Source organism: Mobula birostris, chromosome 10 (assembly GCF_030028105.1).
Source record: "Mobula birostris isolate sMobBir1 chromosome 10, sMobBir1.hap1, whole genome shotgun sequence".
Taxonomy (NCBI): Eukaryota; Metazoa; Chordata; class Chondrichthyes; order Myliobatiformes; family Myliobatidae; genus Mobula; species Mobula birostris.
The window spans coordinates 132,465,938-132,482,068 of NC_092379.1; the positions used below are offsets into that span (position 1 = coordinate 132,465,938).

Sequence of the window (16,131 nt, forward strand, 5' to 3'; positions counted from 1 at the left end):
GCCTGGTATGGGAACTGTACTTCCCTCAATCGTAGGACTCTGCAGAGAGTGGTGTGGCTAGCCCAGTGCATCTGTAGATGTGAATTTCCCACTATTCAGGACATTTACAAAGACAGGTGTGTAAAAAGGGCCCAAAGGATCATTAGAGACCAGAGTCACCCCAGCCATAAACTGTTCCAGCTGCAACCATCTGGGAAACGGTACCGCAGCATAAAAGCCAGGACCAACAGCTTCTTCCACCAGGCCATCAAACTGCTTAATTCATGTTGACACAACTGTATTTCTATGATTTATTGTTGTACATACTATTTATTATAAATTACTATAAATTGCACATTGCAAATTTAGACGGACACGTAATGTAAAGATTTTTACTCGTCATGCATATGAAGGATGTAAGTAATAAAGTCAAGTCAATTCAATTCAAAAACACATGCTCTTATTTATGTATTTATGCACATTTTATTCTGCTTCAATACTTTAACCTCTAAATTTATTTTTAATACAATAAGTCTTTATTCTTATGATTCTTGAATGTTGTTGTTTATTGTTGAATGTTTCACAGCACACCACAGCAAATTCCTAATATATGTTAATATATTCAGCAAATAAATTTGATCCTTGATCCTTGATTTTCAAACCTTGGTCCTCCTGGATTGGCCAATGGTAAAACTGACAGACTTCTTGCTCTCAATTCATTATCTTTCACTGAAAGTGGTCACTGACTGAGGCCAGGATAGTAAAGCTTGGGGATCCTCTGCATCAGAATACTTTGAAAGTTATATTGTTGAGTATACTAACTGCAGTAGCTCAGTTTGAGATTGGCAAATACATAATTGTGGGCATCACTGAGCCTTGGCTGAAAGTAGATCACACAGTTGGGAGCTTAACATCCATGTATACACATTGTACTGAAAGGACAGGCAGGTAGGCAGAGGGGATGGGGTGGCTCTGTTCGTAAAAAAATGAAATCAATCCTTAGAAAGAGGTAGCATCCTACAGGATTGGAAGATGTAGAATCCTTGTTGACAGAGTTAAGAAACTGCAAGGGAAAAAAGACCTTGAAGGAGTTTTCTAAAGGAAGGATGAGACAACTGTGGCTGACAAGTTAGGTAGAAGACAGCATAAAAGTAAAAGAGAGGGGATATAATCCCTAAGAGAGAGAGCAAAAATTAATGGGAAGTTAGAGGATTGGGAACTTTTAAAAACCAACAGAAGGGTACTAAAAAGACCATAAGGAGAGAAAGCATGAAATATGAAGGTAAACTAGCCAATAATATAAAAAAGGTTACAAAAGTTTTTTCAGATATATTAAAAAGTAAAAGAGAGACAAGAGTGGATATCAAACTGCTCGAAAATGATGCTGGAGAGGTAGTAATGGAAGACAAGGAAATGGTGGATGAACTTAATAAATATTCTGTGTTCTTCACTTTGGAAGATACTAGCAGTATGCCAGAAAATCTAGAGTGTCAGGGGTAGAGTGAGTGTAGTCGTTATTATGAAGGAGAAGGTGCTTGGGAAGTTGAAAGGTCTGAATGTAAGTAAGTCACCTGGGCCAGATAGAATACATGCCAGGATTTCTGAAAGAGGTGGCTGAAGAGATTGTAGAAACATCACTAGATTCTGGAATGGTTCTGGATGACTGAAAAATTGCAAAACTTTCCAATCCACTCTTTCAGAAGGTAGTGAGGCAGTGATCAGTGTTGGTACTGCTTCTTTTTATGGTAAATGTCAATGATTTAGATGATAGAATTGATGGCTAAGTGACCAAGTTTACGGACAATACAAAGATAGGTAGAGGGGCAGGTAGTGTTGAGAAGACATGGAGTCTGTAGAAGGAACACACATCAATTCTGTAGAAGGACTTGGACAGAATGGGAGAATGGGCAAAGAAGTGGCAGATGAAATATAGCATAGGGAAGTGTATGGTCATGCACATTTGTTGAAGGAATGAAGGTATAATCTATTTTATAAATGGGTAGAAAATTTAAAAATCAGAGGTGCAAAGGTACTTGGGAATCTTTGTGCAAGATTCCTTAAGGGTTAACTTGCAGGTTGAGTGTGTGGTGAGGAAGGCAAATGCAATGTTAGCATTCATTTTGAGACAACTAAAGTATAAGAGCAAGGTTGTAATGCTGAGGCTTTATAAGACGTTGGACAGGCCTCATGGAGCATGTTGAGCAGTTTTGGGACCCTTATCTTAAAAAAAGATGCAATGGCATTGGAGAGGGTCCAGAGGAGATTCACCAGAATGATTCCAGGACTGTAAGTGTTAATATATGAGGACTTTTTGATGGCTCTGGAACTGTACTGTCTGGACTTTAGAAAGAGGTATCTCACTGAAAGGTAGAATGGGTATGAAGATGTTTCCTTTAGTGGGCGAGTCTAGGACCAGAGGGCACAGTCTTAGAATACAAAGATGCCCAGAACAGAGGTGAGGAGGAATTTCTTCAGTCAGTGGGCAATGGATCACTGGAATTCCTTGCCAGAGATGACTGTGGAGGCCATCATTGGGTATATTTAAAGTGGAGGTGGATAGATTCAAGATTAGTCAGAGCATCAAAGGTTGCAAGGAGAAGGCAAGAGGATAGGATTAAAGGGGATAATTTACTTATCTAACAACACAGCATGGAGTAAGCCCTTCTGGCCCTTCAAGCCATGCCACCCCAGCAACCCCATAACCCTGATTAATCCTAACCTAATCATGGGACATTTTGCAATTACAAAAGCACATGAGGAAAACCCATGCAATCCAAGTGGAAGACATACAGAGACTCCTTACGGAACAGCGCCCAGATTGAACTCTGAACTCTGGAACTGAGCTGTGATAGCATTGTGCTAACGGCTACACTACTGTGGTACCATGATGGAATGGTGGAGCAGACCTGATGGGCTGAATGGCCTAATTCTGCTTCTATGTCTTATGGTTTAATTTTTCCAATACTTATTTTTTCTGAATTCCAACTTCTTAAATTCCTGTTATGGATTCATAAGTAAATCTTTACTCTCGAAGCAGTAATTGCAGTTTTCTCCCATGTTATTAGGACTCTTGCTGGCAATTAAAACTAGCAAAAGTTACTGGTGTCATATTTAGGATTACACTAGCTTATCAAGTTGTACTCTATTTCACAAGTCACTGTGTGTTGCACCTATTGGTACAAGTTTTAATGTTTGCTCTCCGACTGTGATTAGGTGATTAAGTAGTAATCACAATGTAATGCTAATCCTAATCATAGCCCTATCAATATAACTCACACGCAACTTCACAACTCTGATCAGTACCTCAGTAAAGCAACACTGTCAACTTTGAAAATTGTGCACTTAGTTTTTATTTGATCTAATTGCTAATTTTGGTAAATTGGAAAATTGGTTTATTATTTTCACATGTACCAAGATACATTGAAAAGTTTGTCTTGTGCATTGTTCATACAGATCAGTTAATTGCAAAAGTGCATTGATGTAACACAAGTTAAAGCAGCAATAAAGTGCAAAGTAAAGTGTTAACAGTTACAGAGAAAGTGCAGTGCAGGAAAACAATAAGGTGAAAGGTCATAATGAGGTAGATTGTGAGATCAAGAGTTCTTATTGTGCTCAGGGACCATCAGTTGTCTTTTAACAGGAAGATAAAAACTGTCCGTTGGGTCTATTAGTAAGTGCTTTCAGGCTTTTATACCTTCTGGCCAAATGGAGGGTGGACAATAGAGAATGTACAGGGTGGCTGGGGTCTTTGATTATGCTAGCTGCTTTAATGAGGCAGCAAGAAGAGTTGACAGAGACCATGGAGGGGAGGCTGGTTTCCTGATATGCTGAACTTTGTCCACAACTCCCTGCAATTTCTTGCAGTCATGTGCAGGGTAGCTACCGCTCCAGGCCATGGTGCTTCCAAGTAGGATGCTCTCTATGGTGCATCAATAAAATTTTGCGAGGGTTAAAGGAGACATGCCAAGTTTCTTCAGCCTCCTGAGGAAGAAGAGATGCTGTGCTGTCTATCTGGTTGGGCCAGGAAAAGCTATTAATGATTTTCACACCTCGGAACTTGAAACTCTCAATCTTCTTGACCTTAGTGATGTTGATATAAGCAGAAGCATGTGGGTCACCCCTTCCCCGTACACCCCACCCTCCACCTGAAGTCAGTGACCAGCTCGAGTGTTTATTCTAACTCAAAACGCTTCCACGTTTGTATCATACAGATGCATGATTATATTACTGCAATCTGTGCCCATGACTTACTTGTGTAACTATATTTACATACGTAACAAGTATATGACAGTCACCAGACCTCATGTTCTTCAGCTCCTCGTTTTTGGGTCAAATTATTTCAATTATGTTCTTATGAAATGGCAGGGATGGTTTACTCATTGGAAGGAACAAGTTGCCTTTTGAGATACAGCTTATTTAATTAAAAATGTGTAATAATTTATCACAGCAATTAATCTTAGACCTCCAGAGAGTACCAATGAATTATTTTTGTGTTGTAACGAAGAAAAATGTAGCTGCTGATTTACATGAACTGAAGTCCCAAAAGTCATCTTTAATTTACAGATAAATCTCTACTTGCCAATCATTTACAGTAAGTTTTTTTCCACCTCACCTCACATCACTCCTGGACTGATCACCGAACACAACCACGGACTATACAACTCATGTTCTCGGTATTATTTATTTATTTATTTGTACAGTTTGACTTCTTTTGCACATTGGTTGCTCGTCAGTTTTTGTTTCTATATAGATTTTCATTGATGCTACTGTACTAAATTGTTCTACTGCTGCTGTGAATTCCCACAAGAAAATAAACCTCAGGGTAGTACATGGTGACATGTACATAGTGTCATGTGTAACGCCAAGCAGAGCTGCAGGACGGATGATGCTAATGAGAGAGATAATGGAAGACAATGAAGAAACATTCAAAATGCTAATAAGAGAGAAGAGAAAGATTAACGAGAAAGAAACACAATTCCAATGTTGGCGTCTGCAACAGGCCGTTTGCTTTGAACCTGAACTGTTTGAAGTTTAATGGATAGGTGATACCCCAGCAGGGGGATAAAAATAGCAGGTTTGCTAAGGCAGGGGACACACACCTCGAGACCCTGGAAAGAGCAGTGTGCCCCACAAGGTGGTGGGAGATTGGAGGACTGGTTCGCGGGAATCGGTCAGAGGCTCACAGGGTGTAAAGGTACGATCGGTGGGAACCTGGGGTGTGTGTCCACCCTTGCCTGGGTGCCGGGTTCACCACGGAAGAACGATCGCATCCGGAATGGAGGGGTCACAGTCAGTGACCACAGCTGGATCAGAAGGCATCGAAAAGGTTTGCCTGAAACCAACTGCATCTCTCCCTCTCTCTCTCTCCCTCTCTCTCTCTCTCTCTCTCTCTCCAACGGTACAACAACAGCGATTACTTCGAACTGCACTAGACTGAACGGAACTCTGCTTCACTTAAGACTGATCATTTTACCCCTAGACTGCAATAGAGCTTGGTTGGTTCCTATTACCCTATTTCTGTGTATATGTGTATACTATCATTGCTAACCGGTTACACATATATCCTTGTGATTAGTGTACTATATTGCTTATTTCTTTAATAGAACTTTATTAGTTCTTTGTAATCACAGACTCCAACATGTGTTCCATTTCTGCTGGTTTGGCAACCCAGTTACGGGGTACATAACAATAGTTTGATAATGAATTTACTTTGAACTTTGAAATTTCCTTTGAAGCTTAAACTTATTTATGGATCAAGGACTGCTTAATCACTAATTCAGTAATTTGGAGATACAGTGCCGGACAAGCCCTTCCATCTCAGCAACCCACCAACCACCTACCTTAGCCTAATCACAGGATGATTTAAAATAGCCAATTAACCTACTAACCAGTATATCTTCAGGTTGTGAAAGGAAAGTGGAGCACCAGGAGTAAAACCCATGCGGCCACAAGGAAAATGTACGACCTCCTTACAGCAGACATCGGAATTGAACTCCGACACCCCAAACTGTAATATTGTCTCCCTGACTGCTACACTAGCATGGTGCTCCATTCAATTTAGAAGCAACTTTCTGCCTAAATTCAGATAAATCATTGCATTCACATAACTTAAACAGTATGTGCACACTAACAGATTACCTCAGTGAATACTACCCTGCTGTGCAAACATTAAAGTTACTTGCTCTACGATTTTATTGAATTGCTTGATTAAGATATCTGCAGTTATCAATGTGCCTCATTTCCCCTACTCATATTTGACTGAAGTCCCTCTGACATTTCCAGAATAGGAAATTAGGATTTATTTTGGTAGGCCAGCCCAAGAGAATATTTCCACTGAAGCCAAAGCAGCAGTATAGTTGTTCTGGCAGAACACTTTAAGAGAATCTTGTCACGCAATCCACTGATTCTTAAATAAGACTCTCTTAGTCCATAAAGAGTCCTTTAAAAGTAGTATCACAAATATAAACAAATCTGCAGATGCTGGAAACACAAAATGCTGGAGGAACTAGAGGACGCAACCTCAAAATTGAGGGGGTGACCTATTAGAACTGAGGTAATGCGGAATTTTTTTAGCCAGGGAGTTGTAAATCTGTGGAGTGCTCTGCCACAGGCTGCGGTAGAGGTCAAGTTTGTGGATATATTTAAGGCGGAAGTTGATAGTTTCCTGATCAGTCAGGGCATGAGAGGTTATGGCGAGAAGGCAGGTATATGGGGTTGAGTGGGATCTGGGATCAGCCATGATGGAATGGTGGAGCAGACTTGATGGGCTGAATGGCCTAATTCTGTTCCTATATCTATGGTCCTATGGTCTAATCCCTCGGGATCAATAAAGTATATCTATCTATCTATCTATCTAATTTAGCAGGTCAGGTAGCTTCTATGGAAATGAATAAACAGTTGATGTTTCAGGCCAAGACCCTTCTTCAGAACTGAGAAAGGCAGAGAAGAAGAGGAAAAGAAAGAAATCTTTCTTACTGTGGCTTCTCCTCAGTCTTTCCAGTCCTGATGAAGGGTCTTGGTCTGAAATGTCGACTGTTTATTCATTTCATAGATGCTGCCTGCCTGCTTGGTTCCTCCAGCATTTTGTTTGCATTTGTTTAAAAGTACCCTATAATCAGAGGAATGGGTGTGAAATTAAATTTAAAATCAAGCTGTCATTATGCTGGGTGTGATTTTATACCAAAGCCAGATCTCTTTCTCCAGGAAATATTTGGATGAGGAACAGAGAAGAAGTAGAATCAGATTTAATATGTCGTGAAATTTTGTTGCTTCATGGTAGGAGTAAGGAGCAATAGAAAATACTATAAATTACAATAAGAAATTTATATAAAATTAAGTTAAATAAGTAGTGCTAAAAGAGAGTGAAAGTAGTGTAGCAGTGTTCATGGATTTGTACATTGTCTGTTCAGATATTTGATGGCGGGGAAGAAACTGTTCCTAAATCACTGTATGTGTTCTTTTCGACTCCTGCACCTCCTCTCTGATGGTAGCAATGAGAAGAGGGCATGTCCTGGCAGATGGGGTTCCTTAATGATGGATGTCGTTTTTGAGGTACAGATCACCTTTTGAAGGAGTCCTTGGTTCTGGGGAGGCTGGTGTCTGTGAGGTGACTGTGTTTTCAACCTCCTGCAGCCTTTCCTGATCCTGTGCAATGGCCCCTGCGTACTAGATGGTGATGCAACAAGTTAGAATGCTCTCCATGCTGCATTTGCTAGAGTCTTTGGTGACATACCAAATCTCAAACTCCTAATGAAATATAGAGAAATGAAATATAATGAAATAGATGTCTTACTGTAACTAATACAACACATTTCTTTTAAGCGTTTATCAAATTGACCAGCCCTTATCACAGTGCAGTTTGTGATCGTTTGCAGTGGTCAAATTGACTGAACTTCCAACACCATTTTTCAATACTTTGGGACATTTCATAATCAACATCAACGCTATAGTTCTTCCTCTTGTAAACTGAGTGAAGATAATTCGCTGTGTCCCCAACCTGCAAAGGCTGCTATCAAAAATCAGCAGAATTCAGCTAAAGGAAGTCTGCAGAAGGACTTTGACAGATAGGACAATGGGTAAAGCAGTAGCAGATGGAATACAGTGTAAGAAAGTGAATGATCATGAACTTGGTAGAAGGAATGAAAGTATAGACTGTTTTCAAAACGGGGAGGGAATTCAGAAACTGGAGGTGCAAATGGACTTGGGAATCCTAGTGCAGGATTCGTTAAAAGATAACTAAGGATGGGTGAGTAAGTTTGCAGATGACACGAAGATTGGAGGAGTTGTGGATGGAGCTGTAGGTTGTCGAAGGTTACAAGAGGATATAGGCAGGATGCAGAGTTGGGCAGAAAAGAGGCAGATGGAGTTCAATCCGGATAAGTGTGAGGTGATGCATTTTGGAAGGACAAAGCAGAAGGCTGAGTACAGGGTTAATGGTCGGTTACCAGAGTGTGGATGACAAAGGGGCTTTGGAGTTCTAATCCATACATCCCTCAAGGGCACTGCACAGGTTGATAGGGTAGTTAAGAAGGCCTATGGGATGCTTAGAAATTCATTAATAGGGGGATTGAGTTCAAGAGTAGAGAGGTCATGTTGCAACTCTACAAATCTCTGGTGAGACCAGACAGAGTATTGTGTTCAATTCTGATCACCTCATTATAGGAAGGATGTGGAAGCTATGGAGAGGGTGCAGAGGAGATTTACCAGGATGTTGCCTGGATTGGAAAACAAGTCTTATAAGGTAAGGTTAGCAGAGCTGGGACTTTTCTCTTTGGAGCGTAGAAAAATGAGAGGGGACTTGATAGAGGTCTACAAGATTATGAGAGACATAGATAGGGTGGATAGCCAGTACCGGTTTCCCAGGGCATTAATAGCAAACACCAGAGGGCGTATGTACAAAGTTAAGGGAGGGAAGTTTAGGGGAGATATCAGGGGTAAATTTTTTACACAGAGGGTTGTGGGTGCCTGGAATGACTTGCCAGGGATGGTGGTGGAGGCTAAAACATTAGGAGTATTTAAGAGCCTCTTGGACAGGCACATGGATGAAAGAAAAATAGAGGGTTACGGGGTAGTGTGGGTTTAGTTCTTTTTTTGGGGATTATATGGGTCGGCACAACATCTGGGGCCAAAGGGCCTGTACTGTGCTGTAGTGTTGTATGTATGTATGGTTCTGAGCTTGAAGGTAGAGTTGGTGGTGAGGAAAGGCTAAAGGTTACAGGGAGAAGGCAGAAGAATGGGATTGAGAAGGAAAATAAATAAGCCATGATCAATGGTGGAGCAGACTCAATGGGCTAAATGGCCTAATTCTGCTCCTCTATCTTAGCATACTGTATGCTCTAAAATCTGAAGAACTTCAGAGCATCAACTATTTAATGGGCCACTTCTTTCAAGTCCCTAGGATCAACGTCCATTAGGAGCCGATGATTTGTTAGTGTGGACCACCAACTACTGTCCTGAGGATTGTAATTTCCCAGAGTTCTTCTTTCCCTTCAAAACCTTGGGTTATAGCTCTCTTGGGGATGTTACTTGTATCTTTATAGTGAAAACCGATGCAAAATACCAGCTTCATTTATCCATTATATTAATATTCGTCATTATTAATTTCCCAAACTTGCTTCCTACAGGACCAATGTTCTCCCTTCCTACAGGAGTAATGTTCTCACTTCCTAAAGGAGGAAGAGAGAAAGCAGAGAATTATAGACCGGTTAGCCTGGCATCAGTGGTGGGAAAGTTGCTGCAGTCAATTATAAAAGATGAAATTACAACACATTTGGATGGCAGTAGCAGGATTGGTCCGAGTCAACATGGATTTATGAAGGGGAAATTGTGCTTGACTAATCTTCTGGAATTTTTTGAGCATGTGGCTATGAAAATGGACAAGGGAGAGCCGGTGAATCCAGTGTATCTGGACTTTCAGAAAGCCTTTGATAAAGTCCCACATAGGAGATTAGTGGGCAAAATTAGGGTACATGGTATTGGGGGCAGAGTACTGAGATGGATTGAAAATTGGCTGGCTGATAGGAAACAAAGAGTAGCGATTAACGAGTCCCTTTCGGAATGGCAGGCGGTGACCAGTGGGGTACCGCAGGATTCAGTGCTGGGACCGCAGCTGTTTACAATATACATTAATGGTTTAGATGAAGGGATTAAAAGTAACATTAGCAAATTTGCAGATGACACAAAGCTGGGTGGCAGTGTGAAATGTAGGGAGGATGTTATGAGAATGCAGGGTGACTTGGACAGGTTGGGTGAGTGGGCGGATGCATGGCAGATGCAGTTTAATATGGATAAATGTGACGTTATCCACTTTGGTGGTAAGAACAGGAAGGCAGATTATTATCTAAATGGAGTCAAGTTAGGAAAAGGGGAAGTACAACAAGATGTAGGTGTTCTTGTACATCAGTCACTGAAAGCAAGCATGCAGATACAGCAAGCAGTGAAGAAAGCTAATGGCATGCTGGCCTTTATAACAAGGGGAATTGAGTATAGGAGCAAAGAGGTCCTTCTGCAGCTGTGCAGGGCCCTGGTGAGACCACATCTGGAGTACTGTGTGCAGTTTTGGTCTTCAAATTTGAGGAAGGACATTCTTGCTATTGAGGGAGTGCAGCGTAAGTTCACAAGGTTAATTCCTGGCATGGCGGGACTGTCATACGTTGAAAGATTGGAGCGACTGGGCTTGTATACACTGGAATTTAGAAGGATGAGAGGGGATCTGATTGAAACATATAAGATTATTAAGGGATTGGACACGCTGGAGGCAGGAAGCATGTTCTCGCTGATGGGTTAGTCCAGAACCGGAGGCCACAGTTTAAGAATAAAGGGTAGGCCATTTAGAATGGAGTTGAGGAAAAACTTTTTCACCCAGAGAGTTTTGGATATGTGGAATGCTCTGCCCCAGAAGGCAGTGGAGGCCAAGTCTCTGGATGTTTTCAAGAAAGAGATGGATAGAGCTCTTAAAGATAGCAGAATCAAAGGTTATGGGGATAAGGCAGGAACTGGATACTGATAGTGGATGATCAGCCATGATCACAGTGAATAACAGTGCTGGCTCGAAGGGCTGAATGGCCTACTCCTGCACCTATTGTCTATTGTCAGCATGGCTTTGTACATGTCTAACCAATCTTATTTTCAAGAAAGTTACCAGGGAAGTAGGTGAAGCCAAGGCAGTGGATGTTGTCTACATGGACATTAATAAGGCATTTGACAAGGTCCTGCATGGGAGGCTGGTCAGGAAGGTTCAGTCACTTTGCATTCAGGATGAGGTAGTAAATTGGATTAGACATTGGGTTTGTGGAAGAAGCTAGAGAGTGGTAGTAGAAGGTCGCCTCTCTGACTGGAGGACTGTGAGTAGTGCTAGGCCACAGGGAATGGTACTGGGTCCTTTGTTGTTTAACATCTATATCAATGATCTGGATGATAATGTGGTCAACTGGATCAGAAAATTTGTGGATGACACTAAGACTGAGGGTGCAGTAGACAGTGATGAAGACTATCATGGCTTGCAGAAGGGTTCTGCATCAACTGGAAAAATGGGCTGAAAAATAACAGAGGGAATTTAAAGTAGGCATTTGTGAGGCTTTGTTTTACACAGTGAATGGTATTTACTGTGGAGTGCTTTAGAGCAAAGGGGAAATACAGTTACGTAATTAATTGAAAGTGGCATCACAGGTAGATAGGGCCATAAAGAAAGCTTTTGGAACATAGGCCTTCATAATTCAATGTATTGAGTACAGAAAATGGGACGTTATGTTGAAGTTGTATAAACATTGGTAGACCTAATTTGGAGTATTATGTGCAGTTTTGATTACCTACCTACAGAAAAGATTGAAAGAGTGCAGAGAAAATTTACAAGGGTGTTACTGGGTCTGGAGAATCTGAGTTATAAGGAGTAATAGAATAGGTTAGGACTGCATTCTTTAGAACACAAAAGTTTGAGAGGAGATTTGATAGGGGTATACAAAATTATGAGGGGTATAGGTAGGGTTTATGCAAGCGGGCTTTTTCCGCTGAAGCTATGTAGGACTACAACCAGAGGTCATGGGTGAAGGGTGGAAGGTGATAAGTTTAAGGTGATCATGAGGAGAAGAGGAAACTTCTTCACTCAGAGGGTCGACAGATTGTGGAATTAGATGCTAGCACAAGTGGTGCATGTGAGTTCGATGTCAAAGTTTAAGAGTTTGGATAGGTACATGGATAATCGTGGTATGGAGGGCTATGGTCACGGTGCAGGTCGATAGAAGTAGGTAGTTTCAATGGTTTTGGCATGGACTAGATGGGCTGAAGAGCCTGTTCCTGCGCTGTACTTCACTATAACTCTATGTTGTTAGAGATGCACATTACTGGACACTTCTACGGTGTAAGTGTAGCTCATCATTTAAGAGCCCAAGCCCAAATATTGTTTGGGTCTTGCTGTATACAGACATGGAGGAACTGTGAATGGAATTGAATTGGATTAGGGCAGCATGATTGCATGCGGTTAGCACAATAGCTTTACAGTACCAGTGATCATTGATCAGCGTTCATTTCCTGCCACAGTCTGTAAGAACCTGATCACTTAAATATAGAATGGAGAAATAAAAGGCAAATGAGGGTTTGAGGTGAAATTACTTACTTGCTGCTCAATGTTCCACTTGCATTTAGAGCAGTAATGAAGGTCCTCCATCTCTGGTGGTGTTCCGGGTTTTCTTCATCATGCCAATAGCTTCCCCTTGGTTTTCACTGCTGTCAGTCATGCAAGTCCCAGGTAGAGACTCAGGAATGTCAGATGTTGAAGGGTTGTCCTTTGCTGTTTGAATAACAATTCTGTTTGACCAGTCGGTGTTGTTCTCCCTGAGATAAACCCCTGAACCTGGAGGACTGGTGGACCACGCCTAAACATGAGTAAGTCTGCAGATGCTGGAAATCCAAAGCAATACATACAAAATGCAGGCTAGGTAGCATCTATGGGCAAGAGTACACAGTCGACTCATATAAAGTCCTGATGAAAGGCCTCAGCCTGAAAGATCGACCGTTTTCTGTTTTCCATAGATGTTACCTGGCCTGTTGAGTTCCTCCAGCATTTTGTGGACCACTCTTAGCCTGGCCTCTACCCTTTTAGCATGGGTGACCCTACCAAGAGCCAGAGCATAAAGCCCTGACTCCAACTAACATAGCTCTCCTGGTCACTGAGGCATGGATGCTTCCAAACCCAGTGACAAGGTTGTGGTCCTCTTGGAAGACATTAAATTAAATGTGATAAAGTGTTTAAGTCATAGAGTCATACAGTACCAAAGCAGGCCGACAGACTCGCATGCGAAGTGTCGCCTCACCTGGAAGGGCAGTCTGGGGCAATGAATGGTGGTGAGGGAGAAGGGAAGGTGCAGGGGCATGTGTAGTGCATGGCCTGCTTGCAGGGGCAAGTGTCAGGAGGGAGATCAGTGGGAAGGGACTAGTGGACAAGGGAGTCACATAGAAAGCAATCTCTGGGAAGTGGATATGTGGGAGGTAGGGAGGGAAAAGTATGCTTAGTGGTAGGATCCCGTTGGAAATGGCAGAAATTATGGGGAATGACACACTGGATATGGAGACTCGTGGGGTGATAGGTGAGGACAAGGGAACCCAATCCCTGATATCTTGGCGAGAATTATTATCTATAATTATCCCTAGATGGAAAATGATATATTTTCAAAGTCATGAATAGAGATGATGATTTAAAACTGTATCCATAAATTTTCCAATTTTCTTTGCAGGTAATATCTTTGTCGTCAGCCTTTCAGTCGCCGATTTGGTTGTGGCAGTTTACCCCTACCCTCTGATTTTATTTGCCATCTTCCAAAATGGATGGACGTTGGGTGATATTCACTGCCAGATTAGTGGATTCCTGATGGGTTTAAGTGTGATCGGATCTGTTTTCAACATCACTGCAATCGCAATCAACAGGTACTGTTACATCTGCCATAGCTTCAGGTACGAGAAGCTATTCAGCTACAAGCACACAATCTGCTACCTGTGTCTGACCTGGATCTTAACAGTTATCGCGATCATACCAAACTTCTTTGTGAACTCTTTGAAGTACGATCCTCGTGTGTTCTCCTGTACGTTTACACAAACCATAAGCTCTTACTACACAATTGCTGTGGTCGTGGTGCACTTCCTAGTCCCCATCGGCGTGGTGACCTACTGCTATCTGCGAATCTGGATCCTGGTCATCCAGGTCAAACGACGAGTCAGACCCGACGAACCAAAGCTGAAGTCCAGTGACTTCAGAAATTTCCTCACCATGTTTGTGGTCTTCGTGTTGTTCGCTGTTTGTTGGGGCCCTCTGAACTTCATCGGCTTAGCTGTGGCCATTAACCCTGCAGCGGTCGCGCACAAAATCCCAGAGTGGCTATTCATCACGAGCTACTTCATGGCGTACTTCAACAGCTGCCTTAATGCGGTCATCTATGGACTTCTCAATCAGAACTTCCGAAAAGAGTACAAGAGAATACTTCTGTCACTATGGTCTCCCAGATTGTTCTTTAGTGACCTGTCAAAAATAGGGACAGATGCAGTGAGGAGCAAGCCTTCTCCAGCACCAACCAATAACAATGTAGCAGAAGAAAATGTGTAAGAAAATGTTTGAATGAACTGATTGCTCATTTTGATCTGTATCATTAATGTGCCATGCACTTTTGCTTGATTTATTAATGCAATAGAATTTATTTTAATCACTATAAGCCTATAATCTCAAATGTTCCAAATTTTAATTGCATATAAGAAGTAATTGAAAATATTTCTGTGAGGAGTTTGGCTTGATAGATGATATTCTAAACATACTGGCATGATACTCTTCCAGATTGACAGCTTAGATCCTTTAATTCTCAATTGCATTTTTATGGAAGAAGAATAACTTTATCACAATTCTGTCTTGTTTTACTTTACCTTAAATCCCCAAAGATGGCAAACCCTGGCACATTGTTTCTTCAGGATCCTGAATCCTACGATTGCTTCTCCAAGACTGGTCAAAGATATCAGCTATACTACATGCATTTCTTAAATGTCACGTTAAAGGTTGCTCTAAAATAAACTGGATATATATGATATATACTCAATAGCCACTTTATGAGGTACAGGAGTGGAACCTGTCATGATCTTCTGCTGCTGTACCCATCCACTTCAAGATTCAATGTGTTGTGTGTTCAGAGATGCTCTTCTGCACACCATTGCAACACATGGTTATTTGAATTACTGAGGAAGAGAAGATGGCGGTGCGACGCAGCGCACAGCAGCCACTCCAATGAATGATATCTGTTATCTGTCAAGTAGGGTGCCATGCACAATCCTGATTTGATGGAGACAGACGTGACAGCATGGAGGAACATCGGGAGAAACTTCTGAAATGCCTGCTTCGCTGCTGCTGCTACTGTGTGATCCAGAGGAGAAGGCCCCAAGTCCTCCGCTTGTTTGTTGCTTGGCGGCCGGGGCGGGGTCGAAGCACTCGGCAGAGAATGGTGCTCGGGGGGGCTCGAAGTTTTTGGACGGACTCAAAGTCGGCTGTGGTCGGGTGCTTCCAATGCATTGGCAGTTGTCGGCGCCTGGAGGTTTATGGCAGGGAGAGTCTCTCCCTTTTGCCACCTGCTATCGGGACTATCGGGAGTCGATCGGAACTTTGAGACTTTTTTTTACTGTGCCCATGGTCTACTCTTTATCAAATTATGGTATTGCTTTGCACTGCTGTAACTATATGTTATAATTTATGAGGTTTTGTTAGTGTTAGTCTTTGGTTTGTCCTGTTTTTTTGGTGATATCACTCTGGAGGAACATCATATCATTTCTTAATGCATGCATTTCTAAATGACAATAAACGAGGACTGAGTGTCCTCATAATCTAATCTAATCTAACCTTCCTGTCAGTTTGAACAGTCTGGCCATTCTCCTCTGACTTCGCTCATTAACAAAGCATTTTCGCTCACTGGTTGTTTTCTTTTGTTTTTCACACTATTCTCTGTAAACTCTCAAGACTATTGTGCACGACAGTCCCAGGGGAGTTACGAGCAGGTGTACAGGTGTAGCTAATAAAGTGGCCACTGAGTGTATATTCTAGGAACTCGTGTAAGGACTGTATCTGAGGATTTCAGGTAACTGTACTAAAGTGACCTGTGGGAATTTCCTTGCCAATCACTTTCCAAGCTC

At 41.9% G+C, this 16,131-nt stretch overlaps 1 protein-coding gene across 2 annotated transcripts in view; it reads left to right on the plus strand.

Moving 5' to 3' along the window:
* LOC140204354 (melatonin receptor type 1B-like) overlaps positions 1-15,908 on the plus strand; it is a 130,337-nt gene extending 114,429 nt beyond the window's left edge. For both annotated transcript variants that reach the window (XM_072271023.1, XM_072271024.1), the window contains exon 2: positions 13,707-15,908. In XM_072271023.1, the coding sequence (XP_072127124.1) occupies positions 13,707-14,569 (863 nt within the window). In that variant the 3' untranslated portion in view covers positions 14,570-15,908. The remainder of the gene's footprint in view (positions 1-13,706) is intronic.
* The last annotated feature ends 223 nt before the right edge of the window (positions 15,909-16,131 follow it).